The sequence below is a fragment of the Aquila chrysaetos genome, chromosome 9, assembly GCF_900496995.4.
Source record: "Aquila chrysaetos chrysaetos chromosome 9, bAquChr1.4, whole genome shotgun sequence".
NCBI lineage: Eukaryota > Metazoa > Chordata > Aves > Accipitriformes > Accipitridae > Aquila > Aquila chrysaetos.
This window is the reverse complement of record NC_044012.1, coordinates 37,205,254-37,225,367: the sequence shown is the minus strand read 5'-3', so window position 1 is coordinate 37,225,367 and position 20,114 is coordinate 37,205,254. Positions and strand designations below refer to the sequence as shown.

The following is a 20,114-nucleotide window of genomic DNA, read 5'->3' as shown; positions in this document are numbered from 1 at the left end:
AGGTGCCTTAAATGAGAAGCCTGTAGTTTATTCCACTATAATTAACATAAGCTTTGATTTAAATGACACTTTTGAAAATCAAAGATTGGATGTCAAGTTGAATACAGAATACAATTTCAACCCACGTTGCTGTTTTGGTCCTTTTCTATTGCCATCCTGCCATCCACCCTGAAATCACTCAGAATATGAACAGCACCTGCTGGAAAGCAAAGGTCATGGCTTGCAGAACAGGTCTGGCTTTTTGTTATTTACGGGCTTTTAACATTTGGCATTGCATTTTTTTTTTCTTTCCATTTCAATATAAGCCAAGGGGAGGGACTGAGAGAAAAAAAAAATCTGGAGTATTTTGATCTTTGTGGCTTTTTATGGACTTCATAAGATTTGTTTGTTCTACTGCCAAGCTTCCTTTGTGTTTAAATAGATAACAGACCAAGACGACAAATCATTTCCAATAAAAAAACCCCACCAAACCCAAAGCATTCCCTTTCTTTTCCAATTATTGCTTGTAAACCCATGCTTCTAGACAGGGCTTGTGTCCTAAGTACTTGTGACTTATTTTTTCCCCTTTTCAAAAACAATTGCCCAAGGTGCAGACAGGGCTGTGTGCTCTACAAATTTATGAAAGAATCTTGAAAAAAGGCTCTGAGAGTGTCTTTGGGAGAAGTTAGTTGTAAATATGATGCATGAAAGCAGCCTTGTACCTTTAGAGGAGCTGCAGCACGGTAGTTAGTGCCACCATTTATGGACTTCCTTCCTCTTTGGAGACTGAAGGCTATTTATGGAGAAAGAAGAAATAGCAAACTTCACGTGGGACTGTCGCTGTGTTATGTAAAATGCATGTTGATTGCTAGTTTACTAGCAAGAGCTGGTATCTGCTATCACTATTTTGAGAGGCTTTGCATTTGAAGCAGAGACAATTTACCCAATCAAAACCACCTAGATTTTCCTGCTTATTGAAGTAGATAAGGCTGAACATCTTTGAAACAGAAGATGAGTTGGATGGATGAATCATGGGTAATCATCAATGCAAGGGTTTGGTTTTTTTACATTAAAAAAATGTTTTTGTAATGAAAATAACACAGAGTTCAAGATGCTGTGGTGACACAGTTTTTCTTTAGCTTCCTGAGATTTTTATCACACAACCAGCTGTTGAGGACAATGCATTTGTGTGGTCAACAAGTTGTATGTTAGCCAACAGCTGAAATGGATGCTACTGTGATCAGTAGTAGAAAGTGAGAATTACGTGAATTACTCATCTGGGTTATATTTCTGTGGAGGTTGGTTGTTCAGTATACACTTCCATAGTCTCCAAGAGTAGCTTTCTGTGTTAGACACATTAGATTAATGCTCCAAATGGGAAAGTAGAAGATAGACTTGTACAAGCTTAACAAATTCCCCTTTCTTGAGGCGATCTTATACCAGTCCCTGAAGGGAAAGAAAATAGTTGGACCTTTCGTAGGTCTAGCAGACTGCATCCTGAATACAGTCTCTAGCAAGATGTAAGCTTATTTGTTTTATTTCCCAGGTGTATTACTCCTGTGGTGCAGTGGTGGAATCGATGGAAAGAGGCCTGATTTTATCACCAGGTTTTCCAAACAACTACTACGCAGGGACACACTGCGTTTGGCAATTTTTCATCCCCATGAGAACCCATCTTATCTTGGAAATTTTTGACTTTGACATTTTTGAGAGCTCTAGTGAAACTCCAGCCCCCTGGGATGGCTTTTCAGCCCCTACTAAAACAGGAGATAAGGACATGCCTTCTCTTGAGGAAAACCTGGACTTGGCTCTCCGTACTACAAACCCCTCTCTCCAGACCTGGATGTCAAAGGTGGCTCAGAATCTGAGCAGCACAAGAGATCAGTCGAAGGACCTTGCTAGTCACCTGGATGAACTTCCAGGAACCGCCTCAAAAAAAGAGGAAGCCAAACAAGCATCTGAAGAAAACCAGTCGAAGCAGATGAAGGAACCCAAAGCGATTACCAAGGCTCAAACAGAAGAGCTGCCATTCCCTGCGGCTGGCAGTGCCACAACGCAGAGGCAAAATACCAGCGGCCTGGAAACAGAAGAAGATTCGAAAGGGAAAATCTTGCTTGCCCACCTAGCTGCTAGTGGGAGAGATGAAGTTACAGTAGAGAGCTGGACTCTTCCCACAACAGTATTGCCCGTGGAAGTCTCCTCTAGCCCACAGCCAGCAGTGGATGTCTGTCCCCATGATGTACTATATGTTTCTGATCTCATCACATTTTCCTCTCGCTTCTGTGGACCAAATTCACCTTTAAACAAGACCTTGGTCTTTGGTTCGTCTCTGGAAATGGTTGAGGTTATCATGGAACTGATCACCACCACAGACCGGGGCCGAGGCTTTGCAATGCTCTTTGAATACAAGAACATCACCGAACCTACCACTGTAGATGCTGTGAGGCAGGAGAGAACGGAAAACATGATGATGCTGGCAATTATAACAGGGATTGTCTTTTTTGCACTTGCTTTGCTCTCTGCCCTCTGCATAGCTTGCAGGTAAGATGATGCATATCTGAGCCTTTGAAGCATGTGATATTATCCATACAGGAAAAAGGCCAGAAAACAAAGTTACGTTTCCTTTGCTCTGCTCATGCTTGCTGTCCCTTAAATGTAGTAAAGTCTGCGGATACAGAGGAGATCAATGCCAGTCACTGCTCCTGCCTTAGACTCCTCGGTTTTCTTTCCTAGTTCTACAGCTCCTGTGCCTCCAATTGATTTTCTTTTTCCTGCAGAAATACCTGAAGGGTATAAGAACAGAAAGATCATCCTTCCCCGACTCTCCTGAGCAGGCTGAGCTGACAGCTACTGCGTCTTTTCACAGCAATTCCACAGTTTGACTAACCATCACTAACGCTCTGCAGAAAAGTAAATAATAACAAAAGTATTACCGCTTTGATTTAAGATTAAGTAATATTTTCCAGTCTGTAGCATGTTTTATCCAAGGGACTGTGCAGACATTTTAATTCCATTGCACTTCGTGCATTAAGCAGTCATCTGCACATCCCTTTGACTGCTAGGGATGAGCTGAGAGCCTTGCTGCAGTACCTGTGATTGTCCCCAAACGTCATCCGGAATGACATGGATCAAGTGAGCTGATGGTCAGGCTGAGTTGCTGATTTCCAGGTCCTGATGCCAACTAGTTCAATGGCTAAAACCAGCCAGTGACAAAAGCATACCTCTCCAGGCAATTGCTTTTATTTTATATATTTCTTTTCTCTATATCCATCAGGAGGAAGCTTCTCCACCCCCCAGCATATGTTTGCATTTTTCTTACTAAGTCCCTAGTGAAAACATTTTTGTAGAAACAGTGTTTATTTTTTTTTTCCTTCCAACAAATTCAAAACAGAGCCCAGGCTCCCAAGGTTTTTGTCAAAACAGTATTTTTCAAATGTTTTGACTTCAGTGAAAACATCAGGTAAACTGAAACAAACACTGTCCCTTGCAGGGCTCTGCTGTGGTGACTGGGTATTAGTAACAGCGTTCATTTCCCATGGCAGCATGCAACTGGTCTGTCTTCTCTCTTGCTGCGTGCCCTGCCTCATCCCTCGTGCATCCTCCAACCCAAAAGGTCTCGGGATTGCCCAGCCACTCCTAGTCACTGAGGTTAATTTGATGGAGGAACTCTGTTTTCCTTGTCCTTTGGGAGGCTGCGTTTCTAGGTCTTGCTGAATAAATACAAAATATAGGCCATCATACTGGGTATATGAGAACGTGGGCAAGGTGGTGAAGCTTAAATATAATCTCTCTTGCTGTGTATAGAAATTTCTGCTTTCAGGGTCTGAGCTTTTCGTAGCTGTAAGAGTTAAACTTGCATATGTTACATCTAACTAACCTTTTTCCTTTTTAAAGAGCTTGCAGAACACTAATTTAGACCACAATTTTTTGCTAGCTCTAAAGGAAAACGGCTGGTGGAAAATGTCTTCCAGATACCAAATACTTTATTTTTATACCCTTGCCAATCTTCAAAAGAGACAGAAGCATGCTCCCTTCGCTATGGCAGCGGTCTGGGCTGATACACATGTTGAGTAAGCTGTTCTTGCTCCATTATCCCTATTTAATTTCACTGTAACTATCCGTGAAGCAGAGTATTATTCAAACCAAAAAGTACACCGGCGATCTGAGATTTTACTGGCTGAAGTTTACTCTGTGTAGCCTGTTTAGAAAGTCAGGCCACGCTGCTCACATGCTCAATTTGGCTTTTTGCTTGTCAGATGTTTACAAAATAAAGTAATATTCTGCTCTTGGTGACCAACAGAGAAAAAACCGAAGGCATGTTTTTCCCCTCACACAAATGTTTGAATGTTCTGGTCACCGTGAATACATCCTACCAGGGGTCCTATGGTGCAGGACCAGGGTTAGACTCACTTCTTTTAACACTGGCATTTACGCCTTTTCATTGCTTTATGACTCTTTTTTTAAAGTAAGATATACCTCAGTCCGCTATTGACTGTATATAAATAGAAACTATCCCTAGTCCTTTAGCCTCTTGAAAGGCCATTTACTATCCCAGCTGCCTATATTCCCTGCATGCTATTCCAGTGAGGCCTTGGTCACAATACTTTATTTCTTGTCAGACTTAAAGTATTTAAGTGAGATCTGACACGTGTGGAAGTGATGCCATGACCTGTGCTGAGTAACCTCGCTTGTATTGCGCTGGAAGAGTCTTTTTTTCTTTTTTTTTATCTCTTTACGGGGCTAACTGCTTCGATGATATTGGTCTCTGGCCTCAGAACCACTGGTGCTGGTTGGAGCTTGCCTACGCTTCCCAGCTGTGGGTTTTAAATGCAGCTCAGAATAAGACTGTGGAGGCCATTAAGCACATCTAAACTTCTTTTAGTTTCACCCCACCAAGCTCTATTTTATGTTTCTTGCCCTAAATAGGGGCTTGAAATCAGGTGTATTAGCCACAGCCCATTCTCCTTGCAGAAAACGTCAGGATGGCAAGGGGTGGGCTGAGGAGGGGAGAAATGAAGACGCTTTACAACGCAGCACGCTCAGAAACGCGACCAGCTTTCTGAGGCATGGCGATACTTGTTCTGGCTGGAGCGTGCCATTGCAAAGGATGCTAATAGTAACCTTCAAGCTCTTGGCCTCGTAAACTTGCCTTCTACTTTCTTTTCTCTTCGTACTTTACTCGTTCCTCCGGTACCAGGTTTAGCCGTATTTTTTTTCCGTTTCTATCCGCTGCTCTTGCTCAGCTAAAAGTAGCAGGCTTTGCCTTGCCAGGGGTAGAAATGGCCGAGGATGGGCTTGGCACCTACTGCCACTCCAATGCACCAAGTCGTCAGCAGTGTCTGCTCGGGCTCATTGCATTCAGCCAGGGCAAAGCTCTCTGGGGAAACTCCAAGTCTCTGCCACACTGCAGCTTTTGTTTGCTGTTTGGGGAGGGAATGAAAGCTTCAGTTGTTAGTTGGCCAATAATTCTAATTACTTTTGGCCATGAGGCCTGGCTCGAGTAATGGGGTATTTTTTATTTTCTTTCCCAAGCCCCATGAACAACAGACTTGTCCACCTTATTTAATTTTAATCCTGTCCAATGCAGTCAGACTTTTGCTCGATGGTTGCAACCCACGGATTGCAACTGCATTTTACATCTGCATAGCCTGCCAACGACCTGTTTCCAATTACAACCCCCTACGTGTACAGCTATTTCATGAAGTCATCATGCGCTGCCATCTCTCTCCATGCAAGCTGCCCTGCCAGTCACTGCCTGCAGCCCGACCATCACCTGGGGGCGAAACTTTTCCTTGGTCCTATAATGCCCTCCTAGAGAATCCTTGTCACTTCTGCGCTAAACCCAGATCTTTCCTCTGCCATCCTCATTTTAGGCACAACCCAGAAACCCATCCCTGCCTGCTGGAGCCGTGTCCTCCATTTCTGTCCCTCCACACATCAGTCTGGTTTAGTTAGAGACCTAAGCCAGCTAGACCCAGCTGGACCTGCCTGCTGGGGTCAATTTTCATAAAGCTTCCAACGGACTTGGATTTTTTGGTTTACTTGAGAAGTTTGAAGCAACTTTAAAAAAAAAAAAAAAAAAAAGACTTCTTTTAAATGATGGAAACTGGTGTATTTGGACATTGGTTGTTTTATATCCATGAGCTGCGTGCTGATGTAAATCGCTGGTCTCCTTGGTGGCAAGGTACTGCAGCATGCCACGGGAGATACAGCCCAACTGAAGAATGCGCTAAAGAAAGACTAAGATCCCCAGTCCTGCAAACTAGCGCATCTCTCCAGGCACTGCGGCAGCAGCTCTGAATAGAAGAAAAAAAAAAAAAAATCTCAAGTTTCCACCAAAATTGCTGGCCGAATCTAGAAACTCTTACACTTTGTGTGTGTTGGTTTTTAACAGTAAATCGAATTGTTCAGTGGGAATCAGACACTCAATACCCAAGTGTGGTGAGGGAAGAAAAAGTTAAAACGGGGACATTTCAGCTAGTTATAATTTTTTAAACCTAATTTAAACTTTGGGAAGAACAGGACTCTTCCTTCTCTTATTCCCCCTTATTCTACCGTACTTGCACAGAAAACATCTTTGCCAGGGGCACCTTGCTCTCTCTTTGGTTCATGCTGCCAAACTGCAGTGTGGATTTCAAGGTAGTTACAGTGCCTGCTAAATATCATAGAGCACAACATTTATAAAGAATGGCAAGGAAAGGAGCCAAATGGATGTAAGGTATTTCAGTTTCTTAATGCAGAACTTGCCCTGACTATCCATAGTTTATCATAGCTGTCAGTTGCTGAGACTTTTAAAATTGTTATTTCATCTTTTCAGCTTTGTCCCAGACAATATGAGTATCTTATAAACGGGACAGCTGTATACAAGAATCCGAGGAACAAATTTTTATTTGTGTTTCTGAGAACTTGAACATCTTGTTTGTTAAGTCATGCTAAAAGTTCAAATAACAAACCCAAAAGTGAGACCATCCAGATAACTAAAAAGTCTGTGCCAATGCCAAAAGTTGCCAATGCCTGATGTTCAGTGTGGAAGAAATATGTGCTAAGTTGTATTTTCTTAGACAAGAACATTTCGTTTGTGCTCTTTAATCCCTGGGTGGGAATATTTTAACAAACTTGCTTGTAACTTGCCAGTTTTTTGAAACAAGAATATTTCTTAGGAGGATATCAGACTTGATTAAATTTTTGTCATGGGTTTTGGCAGGAAAGAGCCGGGAGGAGGGGAAGAGATTAGAAAAATGAATGCAATGTGGAGAATGCAGGGAATTACAGACAGTTCTCCCACCATCTACCTGAATGTCTTGACCACCACGCTAATTCACTATTTTGGGGCATGTTTTGCCAGGTCACTCCTGCTGAAATCGTTCTCATGCCCAATAAGAGCTTCTGGTGTGTGTGAGGGCAATATTTACATACACATTTTCCACTCGGAAGTGTTTCTTACTTGGTTTGATCTTGCTTGATAAAGCAACACCACTTCTGCTTGGAAGCCTTTCCCTGCTCCCCCTCCCGGAATCAGTGCATTAAGGAAGAGCCTTCCCTGCTTTAGCCCTGAGTTCCCCCGAGAAGCCCAAGCGGTGGCCGATGCCGTTGTGCCTCCTGGAGTAACAGCTATCCGTCTGGATGTCTTCTGGATTACATTCCTAAGTGCCAACTCGCTCTCCTCTTTTTCTGTAGTCTTCTCTGTATTCACTAGGAATAGCGCTGGGGGCACGTCATGGGTTTTTTTTTCCTCCCTCAATTCACTTGTCAGTCAATAAGCATTTTTTAAGAGATCCAATGATACGGTGAAGGAATGAAACCCACCATGCCCGAGATGGAGCAGACACTGGCTCCCGGCCAGCCTCATCAGGTGGCCTCTGAGCCCCCATTCTTAAAAACAAACAGGAACGAAATGGTGACTGGAAACTTGAAATCTTGGCTTCAGCCCATCACTACCAAAAAACACTTGCATGGAGGAGATTAAATGCCTCAAAACAAACCAACCCCCCAACAAGAAGAGGAAAAAATGCCAGCCAACAGCACAGATAGTAGGGAAAACAGTTAATATGGGTCACATCCTATCTGGTCAGTACCTTAATGCTCCCATGTGTCTCTGCAGTGTCCCGTGGAGAACTGCTGTACACAAAGACAAAATACACTTGCTTCAGTCATCACCACGTTCATTACTGCCAGCCTTTCTTTGTGACGTATTTAAGTCTTATTCACCCCAAAGTAAATAAGACTAGTTGTTTCATAATCTCAGTTTTAGTAAAAATGTGGAAAAAAAATGGTTAAGAACCTGCTTTTGTCTCCCTTCAGCCAAGAGGCACGTTTACCCAGTAATCATCTGCCATAGCGCTGTCTTTCAATAAAATGTTCGTACAAATGAACAACATCTGATGCTCTCTGCTTGCTAAATATAATCCAGCATGCAATATTGGCTACGCAGATGAAATATTCTGTTCTAATGGGATAAGAAGGATGTGACTGCCCAGACCAAAGGCAGGGTTTCAGTCCCGCTCTGTAGTTACTGACGTGAAAGAGCAGCCGGCGGAGGGGAGCCTGGTGGGACTTGGCAGAGGTCTGAACTCTCTTCCTGCTTTTGCGGTGATCATGGCAAGAAGATGGCAGGTCCTTCTCTTCTTCAGCTGACTTTCCACTACATGAGCATATCGTTTTCTGCCCTGGCCTACAGGCCTTGTTGCCCTGAGTCTTGGCAAGTATTTTGGATGCTCCTGTAGGCAGGAGAGCTCATAACCTGCTGGGTCCCCCTCGCAGGATGAGCACAGCTGAGACCTTCCCTTCTGTGGATCTTTAACTCACTCGTGGGCTTGTTGTTGTTGCTGTCTCTCCTTTTCAGGCAGAGAACGTGCCCCAAAAGGAGCTCATCCAACGCATGCAGTGACCAGGAGGTTAGTGCTAATGGCTTCAGCAATTTCTGTTTCTCTCTTTCATATTGGCTGTTGCACTGTTTATCTGACGATGTTTACTGGGGCATATTCTGAGTTGTAGAACGGGATCCAGAACTCCGCCGTCGATATCAATGAGCTCCAGCTGGTGGTGCCAAGTCGGCAGAATGAAAACAACAACCACTCTGTCAGCCGGGAGCAGGCGGGTAAGCACGGGGCAGCAGCGGGAGCAGGTCAGGGCACCCTGTAGCCCTGGGCCAGTTAATCAGATCATTTCTTCCTCGCAGTCCTCCTCCCTGTCTCGCCCATGCACAGCTGGAGAGCCACTTCACAGCAGAAAGCCTTTGTTGTGGGAACTACTCCTTGCTGCTCTCCCCCCTCGCCGGTAGGGTAATTCCCCTGGCAAGGACCATGCGCAAGCACAGTTCCAGGACGCTGCCAACAAAAGCTGTCGTAGCACATGGCATTGCAGAGACACTGGGTTAGCAGAGCAAACGTGTCAGGTTCGGGCTGCTACAAACAGCTTACAAAGATCCATAAATTGCGGAAGAGTGTCACCTGCCCTGCGCCTAACCTTGTCCGGAAAGGATGGGGTTTACGATGCTTACGTTGGCTTTGGACAACTGAGACTCCTGGAGCTGACTTCTTCTGAAGCGCTTTTATGGAATGGGACTGCTTTAGATAACATTTACTTCACAGCGTGTTTCGAGAACAAGAGACCCCCAGCCGAGCTGCAGATAATGTCATTTGCTGCAATTTTAAGTCACAACACGTGAATTGTATCAGTGCCCCTTTTGGTTGGTGAAGGCCAACAGGGAGCTACTTCACGTTGTGTTGCTACACACCATCAGTTTCCCACTAAACCACCAGCCATTACGCCCAGCTCTCACAAGGATATCTTCCTAAAAAACTAATTCTGTGCTCCCAGCCATGACAGTTTCTGATCTGCTGCACAGCCTTGTGTGTTTAGTATGGGGGATTTCAGTTTGGGTCTGTCTTTATTAGAAAGCAGACCCAAGGGTGTTCCTCCCCTCCCCTTTTCTTTTGTTTTTAAAAGCTCGCAGTTTCAGGAGAGCAAACTGTTGGCTTGAATTTTGTTCTGGCTGGTGCGACAGACAGCCAAAGCCTGCTCTAGATCATCTGGGGAGAGAGGGAGGAGGGTTTGTTACGGAGGAGTTGGGAACAGCTGTTTTGCACTCTGGCAAGCAGTCTTTACCGATTTTCTTCTTTTCTCAGTCACTTCCTGCAGAGGCAGCACAGAACGGTCTCCTCAGGACACTGACCCAGATGTGCCCTCCTCCATATCCGCAGTGACCACTGAGACTGGGAGCGATGAGGTGTTTATTATTTCTGCTGGACCTGGGGCCAGTGGGCTGAGCTTTACCACCTACAGAATACAGGTAGGAACGCTCTTTGGCATCTCTCGGAAGCCACGGGATGTCCCTCTTGGGCAGCACTTGTCATATCTGTCCATTTCTGCTTACCGCCCGCTTTGCAAGAAAGTTAGTGACTGAGCCAGGCAGTTCTAACCCTCAAGCTGAGCTGCCATCAAATGATGTGGGCTGTGATCCCCCGAGCCGGTATCTTGCCAGCTTTGAGAAGAGCAAGGGCAGAAGTCTACCTTGGATCTGATAGGCGATAATGCAGAGGTCTGCCAGCGGGCGGTAGGACCAGCCCCCAGAAATACGTTAATTGGCAATGATGATGTTCCATTAAAGACATCACTTGTAGCAACTGAAGGACCCGGGAGTCAGACCTGCTCCTACCCACCACTACCAAGTGGTCAGGGAAGTTACTCAGCTCCTCAGCTTGTCAGAAAGCTATTTAACTGTCTCACCAGGGTGATGTGAAGATTTACAGTGTACGCTCAAAAAAAAAAAAAAAAAAAATCAAGTACTTCAAGTGAAAGCACTGGGGTCCTTTCAAATACACACACAGAAACCTGAATGAGTTCAGTAAAGTTCTTTCTTATTTTAGCTCTTTCCCCTACACTCCTGGTCAATTAACTGTTTAGAAACAGATGATAGCTCAGAAGTGTCAGGCCTGGCTGCCACCTCTTCAACGTTGAGTGTAGTTCCTGACAGAGCACATCCATTACGAGTCTGTGTTAAAGCCTTTCCCAGGTCAGTACTCTCCTCTCCCAGTGCCCTCTCTCTTTTTCCCACAAGAGGAGGAAAAAAAAAAAAAACCAGCACAAGGAACTCACATGCCCCAGGACAGTCTGTGTAATACTTCTGTCACAATTTACAAAACAAAAGCATTCTGTATCCCTGGACTTGATTAGGAAATTAGCCAGGAGGCCAGGCTGGTCAGGATTTTCCTACACTGGTGTAAGACACATGCTAAGCTTTTCCTCCAGTCGGCCACACTGATTAACAGAAGGAAGGGAAAACAGCTCTGGCGCCTTCCCTTGCCCAAACACGTTACCTTCTGCAAAGCAGGGCACTGTGAGCCGTTTTGGTGCCCAAACTGGGCACCCTTGAACACCTGCACTCCTTGGTCCTTCTTTCCAGTGGAGAGAGCTTCACCTGGTGGCAGTCACATACAAATACAGCTTCTAGGCAGGAGGGAAACCCATTTTCCTTCCTCTTTTCCCCCACTCTAGTCAGAATGGACAAATACACTTAAAGAAAAACATTTCTATTCTGCCATCCCTTCCGCAAGCTATCTAGTAGAGAAAATTTATCTATAGAGAGAAATAAAATATTGAGTGTTAAAACAGTTCTAAGTGACAGTAACCCAAAGAATTAAAGTGATTTACCACATTATTAACTCAGGAGGCATCTCCTTCCCAGTGATGCCCATGCTGCACACAAGTGAGTCGATGCTCTCAACCAAATCCTTTAAGGAGCAGAAAACCTACCCGGGAAGGGTGAAAGGGCCTCTTTAAAAGCACTGGGTCTTCCCCCACAGCTGAAGACTATCCTCTCCAAGGAGGCTGGAAATCGAGCACAGCAGGCTAATTACAAACCTGCACTCAAACGGGATCTCTTCAGGCCACTTGCGTTACTCAGGGTTACTGGATGTTAGACATAAACATGTTTACAGTTTAATTTCTAAATGTGTATTTTTAGGGTGTACAATGCAGCTGGCCAGCCAGCTCCTGACTTTAGCCTCTGAGCCCCGCAGAGGGTACGGTGCGTAGCTTTTGTGGACCAGCACTAGGCAAGTGGGATGAGTTATCCACTGGAGCGTAGCCACTTTCTTGGCAGGAGCTAAGAAGTTATCCTCATGTGAAAAGACGTGTGAAATCCTGAGCCTTTACGGTACAGTGAATAATGCCATCAGCCTCACCTCGCCCAAAATGCTCGACTAGACAAAGCAAGCTATAAGGAGCTTTCATTAAAAAAAAATATCTGGATCTTTTCACTGAGAAATGGTGGCTGGCCACTTGGTCTTGTGCCCCCCAGTAAGTGTGAGCCTCAGCTCTGCTGGGCGGGAGCCAGTGATAAACTGGCTTTTGCTTTTTAGCTTTTAAAACCCGTTTGAAGCAATCAATCCCCTGTCAGAAGGCAAGAGCTGGGAGAGCAAACACGCGTCTCTGTACGTGGGCTAGTGAGAGGAAATGGAGGGCAGGATGGCTTTCGGATGGCTTTCAGATGGCTTTCGGATGGCTTTCAGATGGCTTTCGGATGGCTTTCAGATGGCTTTCGGATGGCTTTCAGATGGCTTCTGAGGTGTCCTCCAGGAGGGTCACAGCTTTCTATGTCCCGTTTGGTTTAAGTCATCATTCAGCCTTTGGCTAACTTATAACTATGACCTCTGACTTCTATTCACATATTACAGATTTTGGATGCAAAGGTTTGAGTAAACAGTATTATCATGGATGTTTAAGAAACATTTTTTGCTAGAACATTTTCAAAAATCTAGAAAATACATTATTCATCTTTGTAGTTACTTCCAGTATATCTATCTCAAAGCCCGTGGTTAGCTTTTACACCAGTTTGGAGGTACTTATAATACTACTTGAATAATAAATCCTAAGACAGCCTGAAGAGGCTTCTGAGGGGAAGACAGCTGGCTTATAAATTTATAAATAAAGATTGTTACTTTAATCAAATCTGAGACTAAGAGCTTAATATTGAAACAAACTTATCCAGAGCCTGAAGCCTCTCCCAGCTTCCTGCTGAGATTTTTCTTCTGCTGTAGTAGCTAATTTCTTGCCTCTCTGGCCATCCATTTCCGATATGACATTTTAACTAAATAGTTTCTTTGATTTGCAGAAACTTGGAAGATTCCGTTTCTCAGAAATAACAAATGGCAAATTTCTGGTTTCTCAGGACTTTTAAATCCAGGACAGTGTGGGATTTATTTCAGACCCTCTTTAAGGACTATGTAAACTTTGGGAATGCGGATTTTGCATTCTTCTCGTGACAACCATATTCGCACAGCTGAAAATTAAAAATACATATAGAGTTGTGGAACAGGAGGCTTATATAAATAACAGGTGAGGTATTAGTAAGAATGAAAGGAGATTCATAGGACAGTCAGGGATTCTTTAACTTTTCTGGGTCTGAATGCACATCGACATTAAGGACAAAAATTGTGATTTTAAATGCAACATCAGAACATATTCAGTAAGTATGGAAGAGATCTTTAGAAGTCGTCTAGTTCATTCCCGTGTCAGATCAACTCTACTTATACACAGAACTGGTGACAATGGTTTAATGTGGTCTCACCTTCCGATGACGCCAATTTTACACCTGTCCGGATGTCTTGTTCTACTGCTAAAGCACATTTTCCACCTGAAGAGAATTTCTTACGTGAAATGAAAATCTCCTTGGCTCCAATCTAGGTCTTGTGCTTCTTGTTCTGTTCACCACAGACAGCAAGAACAGGTTATTCCCTTTCTCTTTGTTTTCAGTTCTTTTTATTTTCTTAATTCTTCCCTAATATAGGATAAAGAGCACCACTTACTTCAGTCTTCCCTCCTGAATCATGCACTTTTGAGACTTCTGATTCTCTCGTTGCTTGCTTCTGGATTTCTTTCAGCCCCCCCCCAACCCCCTTGAAGTTTTGTTTCCCCAGACAGGCACATCTGGAGCCTTCCAAGAGCCAAGCAGCGTGGAAGAATTATGTTTTACACGGTGAAGTTTAGTACTCTGATCTGTCAGAGACCTTCAGTAAAATAAAGCTGTAGGTATTTGATGTATTTGGCTAGTGGGAGTGGTAGGACTTTATTTCTTATGTAACTGAGATTTCCCATTTCAGTGTTAAACCTGAAACTGGGGAAACAAGGTAAAACTTTCATCCAGGGAAGCCAGTGAACTTCAGGCAGCACGCTGGAAGAGCAATGAGGAGAAGTTGCATTCCTGCGTCTTGTCGTGTGAAGAGAACCACTGAAGAAATCAGTCTCTTGCACTAACTGCATATTTTTGAAGTGTTTTTAAAACCTTTTGTTGAAAGATGTTGTAAATGATCTTTCTTTATTCTTTTCAGGACAAAAACCTAAAAAGAAGTGTCACGAGCCCAGCCTCTGTGTCTGACTGGCTGACTTCTAATCACACAGCCGCCGGAGCGGACGCTGTTGAGAAGGGGAACGTCCAGCTGGAAAATCACTGTCCCAGACAACGCACGTGGAGTGCCCGCACTTTCCACGACTTCCTGGCTCCAATACCACAGCTACAGAAAAAATGGTGTAGCTGGACCACCAACAGTCCCTTCACAAAGCTGGTTGACAACAGTGTAAGTCTTGCAAGGAGGGGAGGATGTGGTGGTCGGGGTTTTTGCCCCAGTACCCCCAGCTGCTCGCTGATGGGACACATTTTCCCTTGGTCTACTGCTTTGCCTCTCCAACCTGCAATGTATTACACATTTCAGCCCCTCTTACTTGGTGTATGGGAAACTCTTTTGCCTAATTATATTGTAATATATTCGGGCTTTCCTGAAGTGCTAAGCAGCCCAGCACTTAGCACCTGGTTAAGAAATGATCCCCAGTCCAGAAAAACATTAAAAGGTGCCTTCAGACTAGATTATCTCATTGAATGTTCTGACATGTACTTTTTTTTCCCCTGGTTATGCCTTAAATTTATTTTAATTGACATATTACTGTTGCATTGCGAGGAATCCGTAAGTGTGGGAGGGATATCTAGGTCTCACTGACTGGAATCGTCAAACCAACAGCTTGTTACAAAGCTAATAGAGGATGTTTCTCCTTTTTTAAGGTAATAACCTAGGTTTTTTGCTAAAGAATGCATCTCGCCTCTAACATAACCAGGAATTTTAACTTTTAGTTCCCTTGGGATCAAAGTTTCTCAAGATAGCTGCTTTTCATGGCATGTCTACTAATTTATTATTATTTTGTGCAGACTTTTCCGACAGCTGCAAGATCCCAAGGCGTGCCAACCAGAAAGGTAATCTCAGCCACTGAGATAGAGGGAGCATCAGGGACTGTTTACTCTGATTCGTCTGCCAGTAACGCCTCATACCCCCTCACTCTGTCTGCACAAAGGCAGCGGAAGCTAAGCTCCTGCAATTTGAAGAAATCCAGGTTTGGTAACCCTTATTTTGGATTTTTAGCCAGTTCCCCTGACAGCAAACAGGTGAGGTCCTTGGATCCCTCAAGACACCTAGGGGCAGCATCTCCAGTTAACAGCCAAAGCCCCAAAAATCTACTAGAGAGCTCCAACCCACTGAAAATCAACTTGGTCAATGGTTCGAAAACAAAGGAGCTTATGGTAGAAACAGATAAAAACAAACCGGTTTTTGTTATTTCTGAAGAAGGGGATGATCAGCAGCCTCTGGTCCTAGCAGAACATCTTAGTCAATGTGGAGATCATCTGTCAGAGCAAAATGCTGTGTATGCTGCAGCTGTGCCAGATAAACAGCCGGTGGTTCTGACTGTTGAGGGGAACAGTTCTGCCAGCTTCACGTCAAATCTTCCCCTTTGGGCAAAATCCCCTAGTTTATACAAAGGTCACGTGAAGGCCCCTGGCTCTTCCAGGGACCAGCAGAGCTTGTCAGTCGGAGATGCTAATACTACTGAGATCTCACAGAACTGTGATACCCTAGCTGCTCCTACGCTATGCCAGGCTTCAGTCCAGTGATGCCCTCCGAAAGACTGAAACATCAGTTCTCAAAAACAGAGACGACAGGGGCGTGATCAGAGTGGAAGCTGTGCCAAGTAGTTGAGCGTGGCAGTCATAGATGGATGCAGCTTTGTTAAGAGCGGTCTCTGCTTCGCACCCGTTGGGATTGAGCTTACGAGGATACCTACCATAGCACAGCATAAATGCCGTCTTCCCTTATGCTCGCTAACCTCAGCTCTGCTCTGCTGCATGAGAGTTTGATGTGGTTTATGCAAGAAAGCATCCTCTGAAAAGGTACTTCAGACTGCAGAAAACTTTTTCTGGAATGAGAAACGGAAGTCATCTGAGACGGTTACATCGTGGTTTATATCTGAAATGTAAATCAGTACTCTGTCACTGTGGTATCACTTGAGTCTTTCTGTTGGGAGCTATGAGTTATATTCTGTTTATAGCTACGCCTGTGCAATCCAAGCCTTGCCAAGCCAAGGGTAAGAATTCAATCGTGCATGTTTGCGTACAGTTTTGTAAACTTAATGGTAAGCATTTCATAACTGCTGCATTCTAGCACAAAGTTTACCAAGCATTAGCATCTCTAATATTAAAGACCACGATTATCTCATATCCTAACTCTTTAGAGAAGTGTACAGACAAGCTGAGCAACCCGATACTTGATGGTAGTTCTATAAAAGTCTGATGTAGCTTTATCTTTGTTAGATCTACATAGGCTTAAAACACCTCAGTCCACTACATTTTTAAGTGACTCCTCATGGCAACAGGAGCATGTGTACAAAAACACTGAAATACTAGGAATAGTCTTCAGCATCCAACACTTGGATATTTGCAGCTGCTCTGATCCTATGTCCACCAGCTATTTATTGCTGGTAACGCACATTGACTAGACAACTATTTCCCCTCCTTTAGCAGGCAAGACTTAAAAGACAAAATTAAGTGGGGCAAACTTTTGAGGGCTCACTTTCTTTAGAAATGAACTACTAAGTGGCTGTGCCTCCCTGATTACAAATCCAGGGCATTCAGTGGAGCACTGAACCAAAGGGAAGCCTGCTAGTCCTATTGCCTTTAATAACCCCATCAGTATTTTAATTGCCTCCTGGTGATATTTTCCTATCTTTGCAAGAGACTCCTGCAAGTTCAGCCCATAACTTAGAATTATTTTGCTTTCTTAAATGAAAGAAATTCCCTATGAAGCTGTATTTTGCAGCTGACACAGCACATTGTTTTAAAGCAATAGTATGTCATAAAACAGGTGTCGGAAAGAAATCTTCTGTACAAGTCTTCCCCTGTATTAGCTACAGTGTGCATCGAGTTATCTTAATCCTTCTGTGTGAAGGCATTGAAGTCTGATTCCTGAAATATTTAACTGAATTATTTATGATTTCACCTGCTACTACAGCTTCCATTTGCCACCTATTAACGTCTGAGATATGCAACACAAGATGATTGTAGGTTTTCCCTTATATTTTGTGTGTGTGTTTACGTGTCAACGTAGACATAGAAGCCTTGCATCTGGTAGCAGTGGAAGCAAAAACGTATATGCCCTTTAGCAGTTGACTCAAAGATGAACAGCAAACAAGTCTCTGCAATTGTTATTACCAGACTGTGTTGAGTAGTTCTGAAGCACAGAAGTCTGGCTCCAAGTTGGTTTTTTTTTTTTGTTGTTGGGGGTTTTTCTTGTGTGTTTTTTTTTTTTTTAATTAACGCTACATGATTCAAAGGGAAGAGTTAATATATTTAAGAAAATATTTAGAAGTCTTCAGCACTCTAATAATAAATTCCACTGCATTAAATTCATGTACATTGTAATTCAGAGTCAATGTTCTGTTACTTATTACATTTCTAAAGATTGAAGTACTAAAATCTACTTTTGAAAAGTATTTGTGTTCAGTTATTGACAATAGCTACATTTGAAGGGCTGGAAAAAGTGGCTTTTTCAATAAAAGCGTGTTTAACTATTCATTTCTACAATGTAATGACACTTATTTTGTTTATTTTGCTGAAAGACTAAGTTGCATGGGCATTGCCTTAGAGCACCAGCACGTCACGTGGCGTACACCAGTACAGCAACCTCCCTAGCAGTTGCTGTAATGGGAAGAGCGCAAAAGCTGCTGCATCCTTCAGTCAGCAGACACCCAAGGATTAGATCCTGTTTGATTTCTCCTCAGTAACCTAGCGAGATAATGAGGTGGTTGTTTACACTGACTTCCTCTACTACCTGTCTGTGTAACCGAAAAACAGATTTTTCTAAACCTGCGAAGACTGCTGCCAGAGGCTAGTTTCTGTGGGAGTTTGGATTTCCTTTCCTATACTGGTTATCTTAACGCTGTGTACCTCTTCCATCACTGCCTGCTCTAGCAGTACAGAGCCAGTTAGACACGAGGCACTAAATCAGGTATCATATATTCATCATGGACTATAGAAATAGGTATTTGGAGAGAGGCCCTCCTCTGGAATAATATGCAATACTGAACAATGCTGCTTATTCTCAGAACAGATGTGGCTGACAGCAAACTATTCAAAGGTGATGTCTTCTGCCACTAGAAGATGCTGAAGCCTAATGCCTAACTGGGGCATGCTGCAGGTACACAAAGACCTTCCCCTCGCTCTTGGTCAGCCCCGAAGAGCCAGGACTACAACATATGGGAGACCTACCTTAAGTTCCCGTCTTGCCTTTTGAAGTTCCTAATTTATTTTTTTTTTAGGCAGATCACTAAAATTAAGTGCTAAAGAGATATTTGTGTTTTATTTTGTACCTTCAAAGAATTTATAAAATATTTTCTTCCTCTTACAGCTAAAGGAACTGTTTTGAACTTATCCTCTTCCCCCCCTCGAGGAACAGAAACAGCTTCCACCCATACTCTTCAAAAAAGTCATAGCGCAAATTTAAGAAATTCTGAAAGCTCCGGGTGGAATAAAGTGCTCTAATACTCTCAGCTGTAAATATTGGCTAGGATTAGTTTTTAAATAGTATTACTTATGGCATTTATTTTGTTCCTAATAGCTATATTACTTCTGAGAGCTATGCTGCCACTTTTTAATGACAGAAACCTTAACAACTCATGCATGGGCTCAGGATTCAGTTTCACCTTTGTGGTAATGCAGTCAGTTTACTGTGCTATTCTGCATACTGTAACTAAGCAGCAAATGGGATAAGCATGCTAAACACTTGCTGAAGAGGAGGAAAATAATTTCAATCACAATTGCTTGGGAAAAAAATGTCCAAAAATGTTACGGAGCTAACAAACAGAAGGAGTATTCTTTTCAGTAAAACTGGATTTGAATAATGCTAACTTTTTAAAAAAATAATTATTCTGGAATATACTAGGCAATCCCTCTAGCCAATGTGTTAGGTAGATTGAACAGTACAAAAATATGTGGGCTTTCCCTATTTTTTCATTGTTGAAACAGAGCTTCAAAATAAAAGCTTGAAGCTATACAAGCTGACAAGAATCCTGTGTGCTGGGTTTCTTACTGTCAGGTAGTTAAAATGGTTGAGAATGGAAGCCCAATGGGAAAACAATCCAAAAGATTTAACAGGCAGCTAATGCATCTTAACTTTGAGGATTCAGAGTAGCATTCACCAAGAAGAAATCCATTTATAGATTCTTAGCAGAAACATGAACTGAGGTTGCCTTTCAGAAATCTAACTTTTCTTCAAGAGCAGTTGGTTACAAAGCATCCTACTCATAACTGTTTGGTTTTTTTCACCCCCCCCCCCCCCCCCATAGGAAGGGCACATGAGCCATAACAAAACACATTTGACTCAAATAGTCCAGTCAGTTACTAGATTTTATTCTAAACAATTAAAGGTTAATTTGGATTGCAACGAAAAAAAGATAAGCCCTAAGCCAACACTCACCTAACGAAAGCAAGCAACTGAAACTCAGCAGCACTGAGAAGAATACCCAACAGAGACCAAATATAGCTTCAACATATATTCATGGTCTGTCTAGAAATGTCTTTGATGTTAAACCTCATATGGCACACTTAGCATTTTTTATAATTCATTTCCTATGGAAACTAATGAGCTTAAGGGTAAAATTACCTCATTGAAAGTCAAAATGGTGAAGTGTGAAGAGGGATGACCTGAAAAGCAGATTTAGAAGCAATCTTTGCATATTAAGCATTGCTGTGGGAAATAGTATAATTAGTTTTCTTCAGAAGTTATTCCTTGGAATTGTGTAAGTGGTATTTCAGCTCC

General features: G+C 43.1%; 1 protein-coding gene across 4 annotated transcripts in view; it reads left to right on the top strand.

Moving 5' to 3' along the window:
• The window catches only part of LOC115346250, a 37,137-nt gene extending 17,790 nt beyond the window's left edge, over positions 1-19,347 (top strand). For all 4 annotated transcript variants that reach the window (XM_030026085.1, XM_030026086.2, XM_030026087.1 and 1 more), the window contains exons 2-7: positions 1,526-2,520; positions 8,822-8,873; positions 8,974-9,076; positions 10,107-10,270; positions 14,310-14,555; positions 15,179-19,347. In XM_030026085.1, coding sequence (XP_029881945.1) covers positions 1,526-2,520; positions 8,822-8,873; positions 8,974-9,076; positions 10,107-10,270; positions 14,310-14,555; positions 15,179-15,916 — 2,298 coding nt within the window. In that variant the 3' untranslated portion in view covers positions 15,917-19,347. The remainder of the gene's footprint in view (positions 1-1,525; positions 2,521-8,821; positions 8,874-8,973; positions 9,077-10,106; positions 10,271-14,309; positions 14,556-15,178) is intronic.
• The last annotated feature ends 767 nt before the right edge of the window (positions 19,348-20,114 follow it).